The 23,977-nt window shown below is 44.4% G+C and overlaps 1 protein-coding gene across 7 annotated transcripts in view; it reads right to left on the bottom strand.

The window, feature by feature from the left end:
- RIMBP2 (RIMS binding protein 2) overlaps window positions 1-23,977 on the bottom strand; it is a 351,407-nt gene that overhangs the window by 260,889 nt on the left and 66,541 nt on the right. For all 7 annotated transcript variants that reach the window (XM_075274789.1, XM_075274730.1, XM_075274757.1 and 4 more), the window contains one exon: window positions 11,243-11,350. In XM_075274789.1, coding sequence (XP_075130890.1) covers window positions 11,243-11,350 — 108 coding nt within the window. The remainder of the gene's footprint in view (window positions 1-11,242; window positions 11,351-23,977) is intronic.

Raw genomic sequence — 23,977 nt, forward strand, 5'->3', positions numbered from 1 at the left:
AACATCATGCTTTGGGGCTGTTTCTCTGCAAAGGGGCCAGGACGACTGATCCGGGTGCATGAAAGAATGAATGGGGCCATGTATCGTGAGATTTTGAGTGCAAACCTCCTTCCATCAGCAAGGGCATTGAAGATGAAACGTGGCTGGGTCTTTCAACATGACAATGATCCAAAGCACACCGCCAGGGCAACGAAGGAGTGGCTTTGTAAGAAGCATTTCAAGGTCCTGGAGTGGCCTAGCCAGTCTCCAGATCTCAACCCTATAGAAAACCTTTGGAGGGAGTTGAAAGTCCGTGTTGCCAAGCGACAGCCCCAAAACATCACTGCTCTAGAGGAGATCTGCATGGAGGAATGGGCCAACATACCAACAACAGTGTGTGCCAACCTTGTGAAGACTTACAGAAAACGTTTGACCTCTCTCATTGCCAACAAAGGATATATAACAAAGTATTGAGATGAAATTTTGTTACTGACCAAATACTTATTTTCCACCATAATTTGCAAATAAATTCTTACAAAATCAGACAATGTGATTTTCTGGATTTGTTTTCTCATTTTGTCTCTCATACTTGAGGTCTACCTATGATGTAAATTACAGACGCCTCTCATCTTTTTAAGTGGTGGAACTTGCACTATTGGTGACTGACTAAATACTTTTTTGCCCCACTGTATAAGTGAATCAACTAGACATAATAGAGTCTGATTCCTGTTCCAATTTTTATTCTGATTTGTTTCTGACAATTGCTCAAAATGGCAGCATTACTCTCGACCACTGAAAGTAGGTCAATGACCTGCTATTAATTACAGAGAGTAACGAGGATCACATACTCTAAAACAGTCAATGACTGTTCACACAAAAAGATATGAGAGTCACAGCTCTTAATATAGAAAAAATGATAATTTAGAAGTGCACAGCTATCATTGGCTAGCTTAAATTAAGTAGTTTGGGTTACTCTTGATCACTAAAAGTAGGTCAATGACTGAGAACTGCTATTGGACTTTTTTTGGGGACAATACTGTATTATACAATGGCAGGGCTGTCTCCAGTTGTATGCAGGCCCTTTTTTGATACAGTGGGTCCCCTTATGCCTCACAACCTTATCCATTCTCCTAAAAGACTGTGACTTCACAGTTATTTTAGCAGTAACACAAGTCGCCTTGTCACCTTGCAACATTGCAAGTACTGTAAGTGAATGAGACTGGCGAGATCGCCATTCCTACTAACAAAAAATTTTTTTGAGAGAAGTCTTCAGTAGTTGATACCTTTATTAATGGCTAACTTAAAAAATGATGACAAATTGCGAGCTTTCGTGAACTGGTAGAATGGTCCCTTCATCAGGCTGGTATAACACAATATCTGAAGGCAGGCATATTTATACAGGATTAGAGTGTTAGATGCAAAATAGATGGAAAGCAGAATATGCAAATAAACAGTTAAAAACAACCCATATATCAGTTCACAGGAGAGTTCTCAGGGTTTATGGTTCCTTTGATCAGTCACGTGGTGTCTAGTTGTTGTAAAACATCATAAAGCCCTGTGACTGGTTTAGCCCCATTTGGAGTGAGTCAAAGGTCATCATGAGTTTATATTCCCATATCCTCCTATCTTTTTTTGTTTTTGAAATTCCCTCTTAAAACCAGGATCTTCATATCATTGGTGATATTATGACTTTGATTGCAGAAGTGTTTTTGCACAGGGAGGTCCATTCTCTGCTCTCTAATCGTATGTCTGTGTGAGTTCATCATCATCCTCAGTGTCTGTCCTGTCTCACCTACATACAGGCCCCCAGAACACTTGGTACAGATTATTAAATACACCACATTAGGTGTGCTGCAGGTGAAGGTACCTGGGATCTTGTACAGCGCGATAGGCGCTGCTGGGCAGAAGGGCGTCCCTGGCTAACTGTCAGAAATGCCCTTCTGACTGTAAAGAGCTACGGTACCGGGACCGATAGCGTTTTACCCGGGGCACAGATCGGGAAAGCCAACAGTGCGCTGAATTCAGCGCACTGTCAGCTTTTCAGCAGTATATAGAACTGCCTGTGCTCAATCTGATGAAAGGTCCTCTTTAACAATAAAGAAAAATTGCTATTATCGCTGCAAAATTCCACGCTGACTCATGGAGGTGCCCTAGTCTAATAATCATTGACTACGAGAACTTTTTAGTGCTAAATCTCATCCTCTTGTTAAATTTTTTTTTGAGGTTTTGTTAACAAATACACAACTGTCATTATCTATCACTGCAAAAAATCCAAGCTGACTCATCCATTGTGTTCTAGTTGAAAACTCACTGGCCAGGTTACCTTTTCAAGGCTAAATCTCATTTCTTTTTTAATTTTTTTCAGAGCTGACAGCAGTAAAATACAAAAGTTGAGTCAGGGTTCTGTGTTTTCTTCCCCCTGCTCTGCTGTTGTAACATGGAATTTACAAGGCTGCCTTTCTCTAAACCATGTCTTCTTCATTTTCACTGACACAGAGCCCATTCCCTAGTAGTCACATGGCATCTGCTTAGAGAGATCTCTCTCTTAGTCAAAGTCTTCCTCTTCTTCCAGTTGTTGTTCTCGTTAGAGAAGATCCATAAAGGGACGATGGGCTGGAGAGTCCAGGTTTTCTTCTGGCTTCCAAGTGTTGCTCTCGTCAAAAAAGACATTCCAGCTTTTTGAGCTGGCCCACTAACATTTTGTTATACATTTTTCTTGAAATTCCTTAAATTGTCACTATTCTAATGCTATGTTGTTGTTGCATTTGGATCCATAAAGGGATAATTGGCCAGACAGTCCCAATTCTCTTCTTGCCCTCCTGTATTTTTCACATCAGGGAAGATAATATAGCTTTTTTGGCATTGACAGTGTGCCTCAAATTTTCTCAAATAGTCACTCTGTCAATGGCTAAGTTGCTACAGCATTTGCTTCCAGGAATAACTGGAAGGGTAATCTAGGTTATCTTCTGGCTCCCAAGTGCTGTACTCATGATTATAGTATCCTTTGATCATCATTTGAGAAGACATTCTAGCTTTTTCAGCTGACAGGCCAAGCATGATAACACTGTGCCACAAATTGTACTTCAGATTCTGTAATTGTCACCCCTTGGTACTGAATCTGCCCCCATAAAGGGATAATTTTTGGTGGCTTTTTCATGAAGTCAATGCATTATCAGGCACACTGACAACGTGTCACAAATTTTTCTTGAAATTCTGTAGTTGTCACTTGCCACTGCCACACTGTTGGCATAATAACAACAGAACAAAACCCACCATCATGGCATTTTTTTAAATCAATCGCGACCTATTGGTTTATTCCAACAGATAGTGGCTGATATTTTATTCAACAATCCTGTCCAGTCCAGTCTCTGCTTCTTTTTCCAGAGTGCACTGCAGAGTTCTTCACCACCCATGACCTGGAGACAGAAATGGAAGCCAGATGCGACAGAAGCGGGAATCAGTGAGTAAATTATTGGCTGCTACCTGTTGGTATAATCGACAAGGTAGCAGCTTAACTTGTGTGGCACCAGGGGAAGTGAGTAAAAGGACAAATAGTTATACTTGCTGCTCCTCTTCAGGCTCATCCAGTCGGCATCTGACATCACACACCCCAGGACCACTGCTGAGGCCTGTGATTGGGCTTCAGCAGGTCAAATGATATCAGATGGTTTCCTGAAGAGGACATCAGATGCCATGATAAATTGATGCCCAGGAAAGGTGAGGCAATATGAGTATAAGTGTTTGTTATTTTTCCTTACCCCTTGGGCCTTCCCTTATTATACTCTAGGGCTGTGATGGCGAACCTATGGCACACGTACCAGAGAGGGGGATGGCACGCATGCAGTCGCCTGGATCACTCACTAATTGCGAATCCGGTACAGTATTCACAGTTAGTGAGCGATCGCTGCTTTCAGCTGGATGTGCAAATGCACATCCAGCTGAAAGCTGTCAGTGCCAGCCGTGCATACTGTAGGCCACTGACTGCAGAGTGTGACCTCTGCACTGGTGTGGGCGTGATGATGTAAGTCATCAGCGCCCACAGTGAACAGGAGAAGGACACCCGGCGGCTACTGTGGACCATTTCATGCTGTATGGGGAGGGGGGCTACTATGCAGCATTTAATACTGTGTGGGGAGGGGGGCTACTGTGCAGCATTTAATACTGTGTGGGGAGGGGGGCTACTGTGCAGCATTTAATACTGTGTGGGGAGGGGGGCTACTGTGCAGCATTTAATACTGTGTGGGGAGGGTGGGCTACTGTGGAGCATTTAATACTTTGTGGGGAGGGGGGCTAATGTGCAGTGTAGAGATATAATCCTTTGTGGGGGCCATTGCAGGGCAGATTGTACTGTGTGTGTGGGCCACTGTGGGGCAGATTGTACCTGTGTGGGGCCACTGCAATACATTGTAAGGGAACCAGTAAAGGGAATAATATACAGTGTGGGGACCAGCAAAACTGATGATATACTGTATGGAGGGTAGTAAAGGACACAATATACTTGGGAGGGGGGTCAGTAAAGAGGGTGCTATGCTGTGAGTAGGTCAGTAAATGAAATAATCTACTTTAGTGGCCAGTAAAGGGGGCATTTTAGTGTGTGTACCACATAAGGAGATTTTTTGATCAGCAAATGGAGGGGTATGGCCTACAATTTGAATTAGGGGGGCCCAATCATGGAACCAAAGAACTCTAGGTTGGATTTTTTTTTTATTGTTGGAGGGAGGGGGGGTTAGGTTCACCCCTGCTCACAACTTTGTTTATATTGCAGTGTCCCACAATTTTCTTATCTAAATAAAGAAAGGTGCAACCCTGATCAAATCATGGCCATAGTTAATTATCTATATTATCTGAACATGATGTTTTTATCCATTGCTCCTATATCAGTGAAAGTCCATAAAACAACAAAGGTAAAATTAAAGAAAAAGTGACAATTCATATAGTTGGTTCATATACTGGAGCATGGCCAAGCATGATCAGCAAAGTGTAACATTTTATAAGAATCCATTGTGGTTCACTGATCGTCAAAATTAATGATTACAGAAAAAAAAAGAAAATCATACTACTGTACATGAAAAATGTTTACTAAATGTTTTACTGATTTTAAGATTTCCGCTTGCTGCTAGTGAACATCCTCAGGCTGAAACCCACATATACTTATTTTTTTGCAAGACTTTTGTTAGGTTTTTCTCACATGTAATGTGATAATCCTAAAGTTTGTGTGTTTGGATGTTTGTTCCTGAATCACGTGAAAACGGCTGAACGGATTTTGATGAAATTTGGCACATAGATAGTTTGTAACCTCAATTAACACATAGGCTACTTTTTATCCTGGCAAATGACATGGCTTCATGACTGTTATGAATTTATGTTGATATACTATATTTAACTGGTTAAGGACCAGGCCCAAAAGTATGTTAAAGACCAGGCCTTTTTTTTCAAAACTGACATGTGTCACTTTAAATGGCAATAACTTTGAGACGGTTTAACTTACACAAATGATTTTGAGACTGTTTTTTTCGTAACACATTATACTTCATGTTAGTGGTAAATATTAATCAATATTTTTGTATTTATTTATAAAAAAACTAGGAAATTTGATGGAAATTTGGAAAAAATTGCAATTTTCAAAATGTGAAATTCTCTGCTTTTCAGGCAGATAGTCATACCACCCAAATACATGAATAAATATTATCTCCCATATCTCTGCTTTATATCGGCATCATCTTTTGATTGTCTTTTTATTTATTTTGGACGTTACAAGGCTTACAAGTGTAACAGCGATTTTCTAGATTTGCTAGAAAATTCTCCAAACCAATTTTTTAGGGACTGCTTCAGTTCTGTAAGGAATTATAAAGGCCTGTATAATAGAACCCCCATAAATCACCCCATTTTCAAAACTACACCCCTCAAATTATTCAAAACAGCATTTGGGATGTTTGTTAACCCTTTAAGTTTTTCATAAGAATAAACATAATATGGAAGTGAAATTTAGACATTTCATTTTTTTTCATTAATACATTCATTTAGACCTAAAATTAACACATTCACAAAGGGTTAAAGGAGAAAATGCATCTCACATTTTGTTATGCAATTTCTCCTGTACACAGAAATACCCCACATGTGGGCGTAAACTGATTTTTTGGGTACACGGCAGTGCATGGAAGGGAAGGAGCGACACTGGGGGTGTGAACAGCAGATTTTGCTGGAATAATTTTCAGGCATCATGCCTCATTTGCAGAGCCCCTAGAGTACCAAAACAATGGAAACCCTCCAAAAGTGACCCCATTTTAGAATCTACACCCCTCACAGAATTCATCAAGGGGTATAGTCAGCATTTTGACCCTACAGTTGTTTCACAGATTTTACTAACATTGGGATGTGTAAATGAAAAATTACTAAAATGTCACTTTATCCCCAAAGTTTTAATTTTCACAAGGGGTTAAAGGAGGAAAAAGTCCCCCCACAGTTTGTTAAACAATTTCTCCTGAACACGGCAATACCCCATGTGTGGCCATATTCTGCTGTATGGGGACATGGCGGGGCTTGGAATGGAAAGAGCGCTATTTGGCTTTTGGATGGCAGATTTTGCTGGAATAATTTTAGGTGCCATGTCGCATTAGCAGAGCCCCTAGAGTACCAATACAGTGGAAACCCCCTAAAAGTGACCCCATTTGGGAAACTACACCCCCCACAGAACATATCAAAGGGTAGAGTGAGCATTTTGACCCTACAGCTGTTTCACAGATTTTATTAACATTGGGCCATGAAAATGAAAAATTACTTTTTTTCCAATAAACTGTCAATTTAGCCCCACATTTTTCATTTTCACAAGAGGATAAAGGGGAAAAAGCTCCATAAAGTTCGTTAAACAATTTCTCCTGAACACAGAAATGCCCCATATGTGGCCATAATCTGCTGTATGGGAACATGGCGGGGCTCAGAATGGAAAGAGGGCTATTTGGCTTTTGAAGGACAGATTTTGCTGGAATATTTTTCAAGTCCCATGTTGCATTTGCAGAGCCCCTAAAGTATCAATATAGTGGAAACCCCCTAAAAGTGACCCCATTTTGGAAACTACACCCCTCATAGAATTTATCTAGGGGTTTGGTGAGCATTTTGGCCTCACAGCTGTTTCACAGATTTTATTAACATTGGGACGTAAAAATGAAAAATTACTTTTTTTTCACAATGAATCGTCCATTTAGCTCCATATTTTTAATTTTGCAAGTAGTTAAAGAATTAAAAGCCCCCCACAGTTTGTTACACAATTTCTCCTGAACACGGCAATACCCCATATGTGGCCATAATCTGCTGTATGGGTACATGGTGGGGCTCAGAATGGAAAGAACGCTATTTGGATTTTGGAGGGCAGATGTGGCTGGAATAGTTTTCTCGTGCCATGTCGCATTTGCTGAGCCCCTAAAGTACCAATACAATGGAAACCCCTCAAAAGTGACCCCATTTTATAAACTACACCTGTCAAGGAATGAATCAAGGGGTATTATCATTTTGTGCCTAAAATGCTTCCAAAAAATGAATGTCCAAAATGAAAATTGAAATTTTGAAAGAAATATGCCATTTCAGTGCCCAATACGTTGCACCCACTTTGTGTTGTCAGAGACCTGCACTCCTAAAACTATTAAGGGGCCATCCCGAGGGGCAAAAAATGATATATGTGGGTGTAAACTGCTGCTTGGGCACACAGCAGGGCTCAGAAGGGAAGGAGCACTGCGCTTTTTAGCTTTTGGGGTACAGATTTAGAGGGACTTTCTGGGGGCCATGTTCCTTTTGGAGAGACCTGGAGGTAACTGTAAACCCCATTTTGTAGGGGCAAGTTTAGGGTCTCTGCAAAAGTGTCATGGCATCCAAAAACCAAACCATCTGTGCTCCAAAAACCCAATAACCCTTCTGTGTCCGTCTGTGCCCTAATATCAGTTTATACCCACATATGACATTACGTACGTTATCCCGGGTACACCAGTGTCATACATGTGTCATACATGTTGCATAAACTGTAGTTTGGGCACACAGCAGGGCGCAGAAGGGAAGGAGCGCTATTTTGGTTTCTGGAGCACAGTTTGGTTTTTGGACGTCACTTTTGCAAAGCCCCTGAATTGTCAATAAAGTGGAATCTGCAGACATGTCACCCTATTTTGGACACTAGCCCACTGATGGGATTTATCAAATGGCGTAGCGAGAATTTTTAACCCTTGAGTGTTGCATTTATTTAGTTTCCAGAAATGAAATCGCAACTGATAATGAGAAGTTAAAAATGAAAAATTTCCAGAGATTCGCCATTTCAGTACCCGATATGTTGTGCCCGACTTATGTCAGCAGAGACACTCCAAAAACTGGTAAGCGGGTATCCCGGGCAGAACAGCTTTTAGAGCGTTCATCTCTGATACAAGGCGGGCACAACATATTATGCACTGAAATGACGGATTCCTGGAAAAATGGTCATTTTCAGTTCTCACAATCAGCTGCGTATTCATTTATGGATAATAAGTTATAGCAAAACTTGGGGGCTAAAAATGCTCTCTGTACCCCTGGATAAATCCTTCAGGGGTGTAGTTTCCAAAATAAGGTCACATATCAGGGGATTCCACTTTACTGGCGTTTGAGCTCTGCAAAAGTGTCATGGCATCCAAAAACCAAACCGTCTGTGCTCCAAAAACCCAATAACCCTTCTTCCCTTCTGTGTCTGGCTGTGCCCTAATATCAGTTAATACCCACATATGATATTACGTCCGTTATCCCGGGTACACCAGTGTCATACATGTGTCAAACATGTGTCATAAACTGCAGTTTGGGCACACAGCAGGGCGCAGAAGGGAAGGAGCGCGATGAGGCTTTTGGAGTACAGATTCAGATGTTTGGTATCTGGACGCCATGTCATGTTTGTAGAGCCTGTAAGGTACCAGAAAAGTGGATTCCCCAAAGGAGTGACTCCATTTTGAAAACTGCACCCCTCAAAGAATTTATCAGGGGGTGTAGTGAGTATTAGTATCCCAGACGTGACTGCACAGCGGATGGCGAAGAGGGAATATATAAGCTGTGTGGAGGACATTGGGGACACCAAATTCCCTACTATGTCCCAGGAGCTCCTATGATTGGGGGAGTCACTCTGGGGGTCACTTTGGGGGTCACTTCTGGTGTCTGTTCCCTCATAAGCTGTAAATCTGGGGTGTCCACTGATATTCGCTCACACCGCTTATATATTCCCTTCCTGACGCCGCCAGTTGTATTCTAATGATTTGGCGATTTTGCGTGATTTTGTCTTCACATTGCTAGATGCTATATTTTCTTTATTCTTTTGGTGACGCGGCCATATAAGGGCTTGTTGTTTGCGGGATGTGATGTATTTTGTAATCACACCATTTTTGGGTGCCTACAACATACTGAATACATTTTATTAACTCTTTCTTGCTGGATTTAAAAAAAAAATTAAAAAAAAATCAATCCTGGCATTGAGTTGTACCCTTTAAATTTTGCGCCATGCAGCGTACAGTATAAGTAACATGTAGCCTTTATTCTGCGGGTCGGTACGGTTACGGCGATACCTCATTTATAGTATTTTTTTATGCGATACTAATTCTGCAGAACAAAAACACATTTGGGGACATAAATCAGTGATTTTTGCATCGCCATCTTCTGAGAGGCGTAACATTTTTATTTTTCGGTTGACAGTGTTGGTTGAGGGCTTATTTTTTGCGGGACAACCTGTGCTTTTTATTGGTACTATTGTGGGGTGCATATGATTTTTTTGATCACTTTTTATAGCATATTTTGTAAGGTGATATGGTGAAAAATCATTACTTCCGGCGGGTTTTTTCCGTTTTTTTTTTCAGATGTACACCGTATACATTAAATATTATTTCACTTTTATTGTACAGGTTGTTACGGACGCGGCGATACCAAATATGCATTGTTTTTATTAATTTTTAGTACTTTTTTTATATAATTCATTTTGTATAGAGAAAAAGGGATTTTTGGGCTTTATAACTTTATTACTTTTTTCATACACTATTTTTTTTTAACTTTTTTTTTTTTTTTTTACTTTTTCATGTGTCCCTTTAGGACACTTGAATCAGTTGATGCTTTGATGAAAGCATCAACTGATTCTGTATAGTAGCTTGCAGGACACGAGCAGGACATGAGCCTGCTCGTGTCCTGCAAGCTGCAGAGGAAGTGAGACACATCGCTCACTTCCTCCATCGGTCGGCAGGATCAACCAGGTATGTGGGGGCTCCGGTAGTCTGAGGTCACTGGCCAGACCCCAGACTACCTTTTACTGACATCGGCACCCCCCGATCTCGCCGCGGGGGGTGCCGATCAGCTTCAATCTGCGGCGGATCCCTTTCGATCGCGCCGTGATGTTTCATGGCACGATCGAAAGGGTTAAAACGTTCAGTCGGAACTGAGTCCGACTGAACGTTGTTGAGGGGGTGGTTAGGTGTTAGTAAATTTACGGCCAGCGGTCCTTAACCGGTTAACTGCTCTTGCAGCAGCTTATCTCAGCTTCTGATAAATCCAGGTCTGTTATCTCTCTATGTTAACACTCAGCTAACCCTCAATGGTTTGTGTACATGCATTTGCATATTATCTGATCTGCTCCAGGCAATATGCTGACACACTCGATGGGCGAACACCTTTAATCCAAATTGGTAGTTTGTTACTTTTAAACATGCTGGGGAAAAATAAAATCTAATTTGTTGCAAAATTCTGAAACAACGACCGCTATTTAGGTAGCCAAAAGTCAACAGAGTTTCCTCAAGCGGTGCTGAGGGGGATCATTGGCGCCAACAAGACACTCATTATATGGCATCCCAGTGAGCTGCTGAGATGCCGGAATAATCACAGGCAACAGCGCGAGGAATGAGTTCAGAGGCAGGCCAACTTAACTGCTCCCAAAATGCCGGAGCAGGCGGATCATTGACGCCAACAACACGTTCATTATATGGCGTCCCAGCGAGCTGCAAAGATGCTGGAGCAATCACAAGCACAATGTGAGGAACAAGTTCATCAGCAGGACAGCTTAAGAGCTGCCAAAACTCCGGAGCAGGCAAACCATCGACGGCAGCAATTTGCTTAATATAGGCAGATCATCAACGTCAACAACACGCAGACGAAGTCGTGGGCAGAGGCTAGTGTGATATAATCCTAGAACATGGAGATTTCAATGCTAGGCTTCAGCTGTCCTTTACCATTCTAATTTATTACTAGGACACACAATAAAAAAAAAACAATCCTACATATAAACACCTACCTTGCTCTTTGTAACTTTGGCTGCATTGGGCTTTTCAGAGTCCTTGCTGTTAGCTTTCTGGTTTGGTTGCTTCGCTGTACTCGCTACTTTACTGCTGGCAGGTTTTTGCTGTGAAAGTAACAAGAACAATAAATTACATCTGGGTACTGACAAGTTTATTAATATTAATATAACAATATGCCATTTCACCCTCCAAATTGTTTGGTATACCTTTTGTGCCAACACCTTGCTATTTCCACCTCATGGGCAGGTGGACATCTCTTGTGACATCTGGGAGTGAGGGGACTGTGAGGGAAATGTCAGTCTAGGAGGTGCGATTAGGTGCTGAAGGCTGAAGCTGCTCTACACCCTCTGTGACTACTTAGGATAATTTACATAAGGATTTTTAGATTTAAAGAAACTGTTTATGGGGATGGTAAATAGGATGCACTAGAAAGATCTCTGGATCTCATATATTTAGACACTGAAATTAGGCCAACCCTAAGCTGTCTTTTTTTTCCAAACTAACTTCAAGTTTGATAACCTGTCTTTGTACTCTAATCCACCCATTCACCTAATTACCCTTGTCCGTATCCGCTCTAGTGTACCCGCTATGTTATTTTCCTGAAAATACAGAATTCCAGCATGATGATGTACTGTATATTAAAACACGGTTGTGCTGGAATTATTGTTTATATACAGTGCCTACAAGTAGTATTCAACCCCCTGCAGATTTAGCAGGTTTGATAAGATGCAAATAAGTTAGAGCCTTCAAACTTCAAACAAGAGCAGGATTTATTAACAGATGCATAAATCTTACAAACCAAAAAGTTATGTTGCTCAGTTAAATTTTAATAAATTTTAAACATAAAAGTGTGGGTCAATTATTATTCAACCCCTAGGTTTAATATTTTGTGGAATAACCCTTGTTTACAATTACAGCTAATAATCGTCTTTTATAAGACCTGATCAGGCCGGCACAGGTCTCTAGAGTTATCTTGGCCCACTCCTCCATGCAGATCTTCTCCAAGTTATCTAGGTTCTTTGGGTGTCTCATGTGGACTTTAATCTTCAGCTCCTTCCACAAGTTTTCAATTGGGTTAAGGTCAGGAGACTGACTAGGCCACTGCAACACCTTGATTTTTTCCCTCTTGAACCAGGCCTTGGTTTTCTTGGCTGTGTGCTTTGGGTCGTTGTCTTGTTGGAAGATGAAATGACGACCCATCTTAAGATCCTTGATGGAGGAGCGGAGGTTCTTGGCCAAAATCGCCAGGTAGGTCGTGCTATCCATCTTCCCATGGATGCGGACCAGATGGCCAGGCCCCTTGGCTGAGAAACAGCCCCACAGCATGATGCTGCCACCACCATGCTTGACTGTAGGGATAGTATTCTTGGGGTCGTATGCAGTGCCATCCAGTCTCCAAACGTCACGTGTGTGGTTGGCACCAAAGATCTCGATCTTGGTCTCATCAGACCAGAGAACCTTGAACCAGTCTGTCTCAGAGTCCTCCAAGTGATCACTGAGCAAACTGTAGACGAGCCTTGACATGACGCTTTGAAAGTAAAGGTACCTTACGGGCTCGTCTGGAATGGAGACCATTGCGGTGGAGTACGTTACTTATGGTATTGACTGAAACCAATGTCCCCACTGCCATGAGATCTTCCCGGAGCTCCTTCCTTGTTGTCCTTGGGTTAGCCTTGACTCTTCGGACAAGCCTGGCCTCGGCATGGGAGGAAAACTTTCAAAGGCTGTCCAGGACGTGGAAGGCTAACAGTAGTTCCATAAGCCTTCCACTTCCGGATGATGCTCCCAACAGTGGAGACAGGTAGGACCAACTCCTTGGAAAGGGTTTTGTACCCCTTGCCAGCCTTGTGACCCTCCACGATCTTGTCTCTGATGGCCTTGGAATGCTCCTTTGTCTTTCCCATGTTGACCATGTATGAGTGCTGTTCACAAGTTTGGGGAGGGTCTTAAATAGTCAGAAAAGGCTGGAAAAAGAGATAATTAATCCAAACATGTGAAGCTCATTGTTCTTTGTGCCTGAACTACTTCTTAATACTTTAGGGGAACCAAACAGAATTCTGGTGGTTTGAGGGGTTGAATAATAAATGACCCTCTGAATAAACTTTTCACAATTTTTAAAAAAATTAAACAAAGAAATAACATTCTTTTTTGCTGCAGTGCATTTCGCACTTCCAGGCTGATCTACAGTCCAAATGTCACAATGCCAAGTTAATTCCGAATGTGTAAACCTGCTAAATCTGCAGGGGGTTGAATACTACTTGTAGGCACTGTATATTAAAAAAAAAAAAACACCAAAAATTAAAATACTCCTTTAGATGTGACATCAAAATGGTATTGGTATTGGAACAAGCCAACACTTTGGAACCAACAGTATGGAACAGTCCAACATGAAGGACCGGGCTGCAAGAAATATCTGGCTGAGTGGTGGCAGTGGTGCTAGCAACATGAGTGGCAGTACAGAATGGAAAAGAATGTGATGAATCAGGCCACACGAAGTGATGTCTAGTTGTGTAGGCGTAGCAGGTAGCTTGAGCAGTACAGTAAATGAAACATGATGCAGGGAGATAGGCAGTGGCAGAAATATTAGCTGGCATCTATTCATTGGTATGTGAAAATCTTCACAGACCCATGCCGGATTCATTTTGAAAAAAAAAGGAATTTTTTTGACAGATGTGGTGGTGGAAAGTTTGGTTTGCCTAGGTCTTACAGGTCTGGCAGCACTGAACACCCATAATAATTATTCTTGAGGCTGCACAAGATAAAACTGCCATGGCAAAGTGGGCCAACTCCTTCTACTTGACCGTCTAATCTATTGGCCCAGAATCCCAAGGGAATCATTTCATCTCCTGTAGACTATATGACTGTAGCTGATTGTGCTGCTGGTGGGTGTCAGTAACCTGCTGTGTGGTTGGTACTGCAAGGTGGAAAAAAAAATCATATTCCAGATACTGTATTGGCTGCTCATTCTGCTTTTCATCCTGGTACTTGTAGCTGTGGCACTGGCAGAGGTGGTGGAGCACTGATTGAGTTGGACAGTTTGTGGGCAGGGGCCTCCTGGGCTGACATGCAATTGGCACTACCAATGGTCTCCCTAAAAGCTGTGGCAACCTGGGGTTGCAGTCTATCCTTAGAATATGCTAATTTTGCCTCCCTTTGGGTGGCAGAGAGGGAATTCCTCACTTTTACTTAATAGCAAGGTTCTAAAAGTGTTGCTATCCATTACTCATCCCTCTTAATGATAATAATACACTTGTCAGAATGTAAGCAACAAAATATGCCATGCTTGGAAGTGTGGACACAGACCAAGGGGCCTGCCATGATTGGTCTTGGCTAGCGTGGTTGTTGTCAATATAATCATCTTGTAAGAAGTAAGGGTCAGCCTACCCCTTTAGCTGTGAAATATCAAGACACCCCCCCCCAACATCCAAATGAAAGTATTCTTCCTACTCCTCCTGTCTAAGAAGAGGAGGAGTAGAAAGAGACAGTGATCGTGATGATGACAATGACAACCATATGCTAGGTGTGATGTGGCCTTCTTACAAGAAAGATCATGAGGAAAAGTAGAACAGTTTTGCTCACTTTCCCTGCCACTGCCAATTCTATTTTGGCTAATGAGCTGGTAATGCCTTTTCCTGTAAGTACGGAGAGATTTAATTTCTAAACCTAATTTTCTGCTTACAGATCTTGCACAGGGTCATGGATGCAATTTGGCAATATACAAAAAATAATCACACGAGAAATGACTACCCACACCAGAAACGAAACGTGGAAACCACTACCACCCTCCAAGTTGCCCCATGCAGGTTTGTTTTTTTTTATGTTGGGTCTGCGAATTGGCTGATATCATCACTGTCACCCTCTGCCTCTGAATGACAGGTCCTATCCACAATAGACTAATCACTGGCAATCCAATCATTTTCTCCACTTTTTCTGACTCCTTCTGACCATGTGATTCTTGAACACCTTCATAATTCCCACCTTGATATTTCCTCCTATTTCCCCTCCCAGTATAACTACCAGTACCACAAACCCATCACTACCCCTACAGCAACACTCTTGTATATAGTATCCTTTGTGACTGAGATGAGGTCACAGAAACCATGTCATGCTCCTCTTCTGCCCCATGTAACATGTGGCAGTGGCCATTTTCATTTGTCAGATGAATCACAAAAATTTAGATTTGATTAAAAAACAAACTTTTTGGAAAATTTGTGTTGAAATGTGTTTGTTCATCTTTGATTATAATATATTTACTGTGGGGAGGATGTACAATCTATTAGTTGTTAAATAGTAAATTGAATGACTGGTAGACATTATTGCCTGCTATGCACTATGTAAGCCGTGTACCGAGGTGGGCTCCCCAGGATACAGCGAAGTCACGAACAAAGGAAGTGAGTCCAATTCAATTTAACCAAGATAGGACTTTACTTAGTTTAGATAACCTCTTTTGTCCAAAAGAACACTCCCAGGTATTACATTTACACAGCCTAGAAGCTGGGACCCTGGTGTTATACAGCACGGTGCCCACTAGTGTGGCCTTCAATATACTCCAAGCTTTTACCTACCTGAAGGCTGCGCCTATGCAGCTGCCTGTTACCTGTTATTACCCTATTACACAGGAACAATTCAGTGTGTGTGACACAGGCATCCGGCGATGTAACACCAGGGTTTACAATCTTATCACAATACTACTAAATTCCCCCCAAACCAAGTACAACTAAGCAAGTATAATGGTTAGTTAGCTTGCAAGCCAAACAGTGTAAAGTTAAACTAAATGTTGCTCCCAGACTTCCTTAAAAGTCCCTCTCTGGGAGATATAACTCTGTAGAAATCCTCTGTGACTTAGTCCTTTTACCAGACAGGTAGATAGTTCACCAGTATTGCAGCCTGGGGTGATGATTATACCTAACTAACTAACTACAGGCTTTTTACTCAGTCCCAGCAATATGGTGCAAAACTTGCAGTGTGGTGCGTGCACGCTTACTTCTGTTGGGTACCTTTTAGTCTCTGTTAGCATCAGGGTGAAGAGGAGCTCCTCGGACAGCATGCGGTCTCACTGGCAGTCTCACTTCTCAGCCAAGTCTCTGACAGCAATCTTCTCCTTAGGATGGTGTCTGGACAGACTCTGAAAGTCTCAAATCCTCAGCTATTCTTGCTGTGGCTTCTCCCTCCAAGGACCCTCTCTGCACAGTGATGTCTCCACAGCTCTCTCTTCTCCTCTAGAGTCCAGCACACTCTGACTCAAAATGGCTCCTAGAACCTTCCTCCAACGATCAGGGTCTCCACATCAATCTTCCAGGGGCATGCAGCCTTTTTCCTTTTACCTGTTATCTTGCAACAGCGACCTCTTGTGGTCAAACAACAAAATGTCAGGTTATGAAAACACCAACTCAATTACACATTGCACATTCACTACACAGGGGCTGTTTCACCCTCTTACATGCCACCCCACTAGAGGTTGACGTCCCTGGCAACCTTTCCCATATAAACTCATCTTGCGCATAGCGCTGTGGGGGTACCCCGGCATTGGACCTGGCTGTCCTACGCAGAGTCACAGAATCAGGGGCACCCGGCACACCCAATGATGGCTGTTCTGCAGGTTGTACAACTCCCTCCCTGGGCGGCAAACTAGACTCGACTTGGTTCCCTGGATCGGCTGGGGCAGGGACAACCCACCACTCATCGTCTAAGGGTTTTTCCCTGGTAACAATGCTAGGAGCCTGTACCACCTCGTCGGCCACCGAGTGTTCAAAATTGCAGCGTCTTAACATGTTACGGTGAAGGTTCCTTGAGGGTCCTCCAGTCCCTACTGGCTGTACCTCATACACTGGAATATCAGGGTCTACCTTTCGCTTCACAACATATGGTACCGCCTCCCACCGCCCATCCAATTTTCTCTTTGGCCTCTTGCCCTGACAATCACACGATCACCTGGGGCGTACTCATCCCTCTGCACCGGCCCTGGGTTGGGGTGTACTATTTGTCTCATGCGTTCGCCCACAACCTTATGTACTGCTCTCAGTCGGCGACGGTGTTCTTGCGCCCATGCAGTAGTGCTCCTTGGAGGAGGCTGCATTGGATCTGGCATGTGGAGATCCTCAATCTCTTGACCTGCCCTCCCAAACATCAACATGTGTGGAGAGTAACCAGTGGTGTTGTGTACTCTATTGTTATAGGCCCACATCAGTTCAGGTAGATACTCTGGCCACCGAGCTTTTTGACTATCCTCTAGCATCCGCAACATCTGTATCAAGGTGCGGTTGAACCGCTCGCATGCCCCGTTCCCCTGTGGATGATATGGGGTCGTGTGAGAACGTTTGATCCCATAGAGTTGATACAATTCACTCATCAAAGCCCCCTGAAAGCACGCCCCCTGATCTGAATGGATTTTCTGTGGACACCCAAACACTTGTATAAAGTGTTTGCAGACCGCTTCGGCAGCGGATTCAGCCGTCTGATCTCTGGTGGGTACAGCTACTGCATACTTTGTAAAATGGTCCGTCATAACCAAACAGTAAGAATGTCCTGAGATAGAGTACCCAATCTGTACATAATCAATCATTAGAATTTGCAGGGGGGCAGATGTTTGAATAGTTTGTACAGGGGCACGTTGTTCGGGACTTTTACTCAGCCCGCAGGACCGACATTGAAGACATGCCTTGGTCACCATCTTTCCCAAATCTGGACAATACACAAATCGTTGGAGCCATTGGTACGTTTTGGCACTCCCAAAATGGGCCCCACTCTCATGGGCTTCCTGAGCGGCTACTGGTCCCAATGACATCGGGATGACAATCTGTTGCCGGTGCTGCAGCTCTGACTATATGTATATGGTCCGACATAGGAGTCCTTGGATGACAACCAGCTTATCCCACTGTCTCAGTAACTTCTGACCCTCTTGGGTTAAGCTAGCCCGCTCATTCGGCCGTGGCCAGATCTTAGTCCGGATCCACTCTTTCACTTTACATAGGTCCGGACAGCTATTTTGAACCCTTTCCCAATCTTCCAATGTCTTCCCCAGCACCATCGGCATGCCTGAAGCCACCCCACTTGGATGGGTTATGTTCTGGAATGGCGGTATTCTGCCAAGGTGTGGGATTTCACTGTCTTCTAGCCCTTCCTCTCCACTCTTGGTTGGCAACCCCACAGGGACTCGGGAGAGGGCATCAGCATTGCCATTCTCTCTCCCTGATCGGAACTGGATACGGTATTGATACTTGGAAAGGCGGGACATCCACCTCTGCTCAAGGCCACCTAACTTAGCGTTCTCTAAGTGTGCTAAAGGGTTATTGTCCGTCATCACAATCACTTCTGCACCCGTCAGATACTCTGTGAATCTTTCAGTCATGGCCCATACAAGTGCCAAAAGCTCCAACTTAAAGGAGCTATAGTTGTCGGGGTTACGCTCTGACTCCCTTAAGGACCGGCTGCCATAGGCAATCACCCTCTCACGTCCATCTTGAACTTGAGATAGCACAGCTCCCAGACCATGTAGACTTCCATCGGTGTACAACAGGAATGGCTTATCAAACTGTGCATAGGCCAGGATTGTACTGGTCAGAGCTTTCTTTAACCCCTCAAAGGCTTCTTGCTGTCGTGGCCCCCACTCAATGGGGCGATTCTTGGGTCCACCAGCTGTGCCTCTCAGTAGTTCATTTAGGGGGCCAGCCCGATGAGAGAACTTGGGTATGAATCTCCTGTAATAACCGGCCAACCCTAGAAAGGCTTGTACTTCACGCAGGGTTCTTGGTTGGGGCCACTTCTGGACGGCCTCCACCTTGCTGGGCGCAGGTTGTACCCCTTCCGGAGTGACTACATGTCCCAAGTACTCTATTCGCTGCTGGAATAGTTGACACTTCTTGGGCTTGATTTTTAGCCCATGATCACGCAATCGCCCTAGGACCTGCCGCAGCTTTTCGAGATGATCTTCAAATGAGGACCCAAACACTACAACGTCATCCAAATATATCAATACCGACTCAAAGTTTAGGTCACCCAAACAGAGCTCCATCAACCGCTGAAATGTCCCTGGGGCATTGGACAGACCGAAAGGCATTCTGTTAAACTCATAGAGTCCCATGGGTAAGATGAACGCTGTCTTGGCCTTGTCCTTCTCGGCCACTGGCACTTGCCAATATCCACTGGCCAAGTCAAGTGTTGAGAAATACTTGGCATGACCGAGGGAGGATAGTGACTCTTCAATCCGTGGAAGGGGGTATGCATCACGGACGGTCTTAGCATTTAGTTTCCGGTAATCTACGCAGAAACGGAGACTTCCGTCTTTCTTCCGCACCAAGACCACCGGAGCAGCCCATGGGCTCTTACTCTCCTGGATCACTTGATTCTCCAGCATGCTAGCCACCATTTCTTTCACCTCCTGATACATCTTGGGGGGAATCTGCCTATACCGCTCCCGAATAGGCGCAGCGTCGCCAGTGGGGATTTCGGGTTCAATGGCGGTAGCACACCCGAAGTCTTCATCGTGTCTTGAAAACGCCTCCTGGAATTCCCACAGAGTGTCCTCCAGAAGCTTCTGTTGTCCCGGGGTCAGAGACCGGCGATCTACTCCCATCAGAGACATGATCACTTGGCCATTCCACTCTGTCGTTGGAGGCTGCCTTTGCTGGACCTTCACAGCATAGGTCCAAGACGACCTCCCATCAGGCTGCAACGTGAAGCTCTTCCGGCGAAGGATGTCACCCTCGGGCACGTGAACTTCAGCCAGCAGGGTATTCCCAGGCACGAACAACTCACTGTCCAGAACGTTGAGACAGCGTATAGGCACACACCCATCCTTCACAGTGGCAAGTGCTCGGGCTACCAGAGGGCGGGTCTGCGTTTCTCCCTGCAGGGCAGGCTCTATCAAGACCTCTAGTCCATTTAATGGTCGTCCAGCCCCCACCGGAAGCATCACAATATTTTCCTGTCGCGGTGGAATCTTCATTGGGGCACTCAGCGGCACCTTCACGTATCCAATGGAGCGCCCTGCCATGGTGCTCTTCTACAAACTACAGCTCCTCACCATCTGCTGTAGGACCTTCTGAGTCGGCCGGTGTGTGGTGGCCCGCTGCCAGTATTTAGGTCCTTCCTTTGCATAAAGGTGATGATCTAGGTCTCTCAGCACGTTCATGCCCAGCGTCACATCGAGTCCTCTCCTGGACGGATGATCTATCAGCACGATCCCCTTTTTGCCAATGTCTTGCCCAAACATCCGGACCCGCATCCAGACGATCCCTTGTACGTCCATCGCACCATTGTTGGCAGCTATCAACCGGATGACACTTCCATCCTCTGGCTCCATCATATGTCCGAAGTGTCTCTCGAAGAACTCCAGGGGCATCAGGGTGCACTCCGATCCAGTATCAACTAAGCAGCGTACCTTCTGGCCCTCCAGCTCAGCTTCCATAACGGGGCTGCTAGCATATAGGTCGCATTCATCACGTATGGGGCTTGATTGTTGGTGAACCGCCACAGGACGCCCCGTTACTGCGGCGGTCGGGAGTTTAAAGCCAGCTCGGGTTCCACCTCCCCCTTACACTCTCTGGCGATATGGCCATACTGTCTGCAACTCCAGCAGAGAGGTCCCCTTGATCCCTGCCCAGCTGATGAGCCTCGGTTGGTGGGTCCTCAGCCACGGTGTACTCTCAGCGGGGGAGAGTAGGACGATGCGGTCATTTCTGGAACCATGGATTGACCTGCTCGCATCTGGGACACCTCCAGTCGGAGTTCTCTCATTTCTGCCCGTAGAGCCTGGACTACATCCTTTAAGGACCCTGGGTCTTCAGGACCTCCTCGGGTCCCTGTCACTTGGGTGCTACTCACAGTCTTCACATTCACAGCCACGGGCGCTTCTTCCCTCTCTACAGCAGCCAGGTAAACATTATAGAATGTCAGGTTGGCATCTGCCCGGATCATCTCTTGCAGTTTATCCTGTAACAACTTATTGGATAACCCTAGGATGAATTGATCTCGTAGCAGCCGGTCCACTTCTTTGAAGGCTCCCATAGCCTCTGAGTCCCGTCGCTGCACTTCATTCAGCATCTCTTGTAAGGCGTTAGAGTATTGCGTTAAAGTCTCACCCTCCCTCTGTGACCGATTGAAGAAGTTGCTCCGCAACTGCGCTACCTTGGCACGCCCTCCCTGAGCTCCCTCTAGCAGAGCAAAGATTTTTTCTAAAGTGTCTCTTTCCGATTCGGGCCGTACCATCACTGTCCGTCTAGCGTCACCTTCTAGGGCCCCTAATGCTATCTCTGCACGCAGTTCCGGTATCAGGTTGATCAGTCTAACTATACTTCGTACCCTTTCAGTCCAGTCCTGCAACGTCATATTATTACCATCAAACTTTGGCAGATGCTGCATTAGTGCCCCGGCCGATAAGTACCCCACTTGGGCCGGCATTACCAACGCTGGGGCTTGCTGTGCAGGGGCACCCTGGACCACCACAGCTGGTGCCAGGGGATTCTCTCCCGCCACATTCCCGTCCATGAGGGTCGCTGTATCCTGCCGACTACGCCAAGTTGTAAGCCGTGTACCGAGGTGGGCTCCCCAGGATACAGCGAAGTCACGAACAAAAGGAAGTGAGTCCAATTCAATTTAACCAAGATAGGACTTTACTTAGTTTAGATAACCTCTTTTGTCCAAAAGAACACTCCCAGGTATTACATTTACACAGCCTAGAAGCTGGGACCCTGGTGTTATACAGCACGGTGCCCACTAGTGTGGCCTTCAATATACTCCAAGCTTTTACCTGCCTGCAAGCTGCGCCTATGCAGCTGCCTGTTACCTGTTATTACCCTATTACACAGGAACAATTCAGTGTGTGTGACACAGGCATCCAGCGGTGTAACACCAGGGTTTACAATCTTATCACAATACTGCTAAATTCCCCCCAAACCAAGTACAACTAAGCAAGTATAATGGTTAGTTAGCTTGCAAGCCAAACAGTGTAAAGTTAAACTAAATGTTGCTCCCAGACTTCCTTAAAAGTCCCCCTATGGGAGATATAACTCTGTAGAAATCCTCTGTGACTTAGTCCTTTTACCAGACAGGTAGATAGTTCACCAGTATTGCAGCCTGGGGTGATGATTATACCTAACTAACTAACTACAGGCTTTTTACTCAGTCCCAGCAATATGGTGCAAAACTTGCAGTGTGGTGCGTGCACGCTTACTTCTGTTGGGTACCTTTTAGTCTCTGTTAGCATCAGGGTGAAGAGGAGCTCCTCGGACAGCATGCGGTCTCACTGGCAGTCTCACTTCTCAGCCAAGTCTCTGACAGCAATCTTCTCCTTAGGATGGTGTCTGGACAGACTCTGAAAGTCTCAAATCCTCAGCTATTCTTGCTGTGGCTTCTCCCTCCAAGGACCCTCTCTGCACAGTGATGTCTCCACAGCTCTCTCTTCTCCTCTAGAGTCCAGCACACTCTGACTCAAAATGGCTCCTAGAACCTTCCTCCAACGATCAGGGTCTCCACATCAATCTTCCAGGGGCATGCAGCCTTTTTCCTTTTACCTGTTATCTTGCAACAGCGACCTCTTGTGGTCAAACAACAAAATGTCAGGTTATGAAAACACCAACTCAATTACACATTGCACATTCACTACACAGGGGCTGTTTCACCCTCTTACACACTATATTCCGAGACTGGCCATATGTTTGGCACTTATCTGAAAAACAGCATGGGATGAAAATGTTCCTACGACAGCATTAAATCTCTTCCATATTTGAGCCTGCATTTCCTTGTTCACTTCTGCTGTGTTGTTCTTTGGCTTAATCATTAATTTATCCACAGTGTTTCTGCACCAAAGCTGCCAAGAGCAGTTAAAGTAACAATCACGTTGGTAGCAATGCCCAAACAATGTTAGCTAGCAAGCTCCAGAAATTTCAGTATTTTAATGATTAGAGAGTTGAGACAATGATTAATATGATAGTTTTATACTAAACTTGGTAATAACTTCACTGACCGCAGCATTCACTCCTTCTCACATTTAAGTCAGACCTCACCAAACAACTTCTTATATCCATATCTCAAGCCTTTTGGACTCCTCCTGTAGATGTGAAAATGGAAAGCGGGGTATTGACTGCAGTAAAAAAATTTAACTTCAGGATAGTTAGTTCTCATTCTTGTGGCTGGATTATAGCTCTGTATAAGCTTAGAACTGTATGTCAGGAATAATACACTACAGCAGAAATCTATGGTGCCCTACTTTTCTTCCATATGTGTGCGATTTCATACTGAAGTATTTGGAAGTTTTCTTCTGTCGTATGAAATCCAACAGTCAAAAATATAGGGCTTTGTTCCATTGCTCATATCATGGTGGTACAGTAGCCTGTACTAAAATCATGGCTTCCAGGGGACGATATTGGGTTGGACCAAGTTTAGAATGTTTCACCTGTCTACAGGACAGTTGATAACCAGTTGTCCGACCAGTTGAGGTCCAACCTCTGGAATCTGCACCAGTAACGAGAACACGGGTCCTGTTTTCCCTGTAAGCATGTTGCTGCTCCATTTATTTCTAAGGGACAGCCAGAGATGGCAGAGTAGAGTGCTTGGCTATGACTGGACATCCCAAAACAGATGAATATGACATATAAGCACATTCTCATGATAATAAAGAATAAACAATGTATCATCTATCCTGTGGGTCAGTGATAACTTCTATACTTGCTCCAACCCCTTTAAGAGAGGCACTATAAGGCATACAACCATTGATGTGTATCAGGCTTTGGGTT

Source organism: Leptodactylus fuscus, chromosome 1, assembly GCF_031893055.1.
Source record: "Leptodactylus fuscus isolate aLepFus1 chromosome 1, aLepFus1.hap2, whole genome shotgun sequence".
NCBI classification, from domain to species: Eukaryota; Metazoa; Chordata; class Amphibia; order Anura; family Leptodactylidae; genus Leptodactylus; species Leptodactylus fuscus.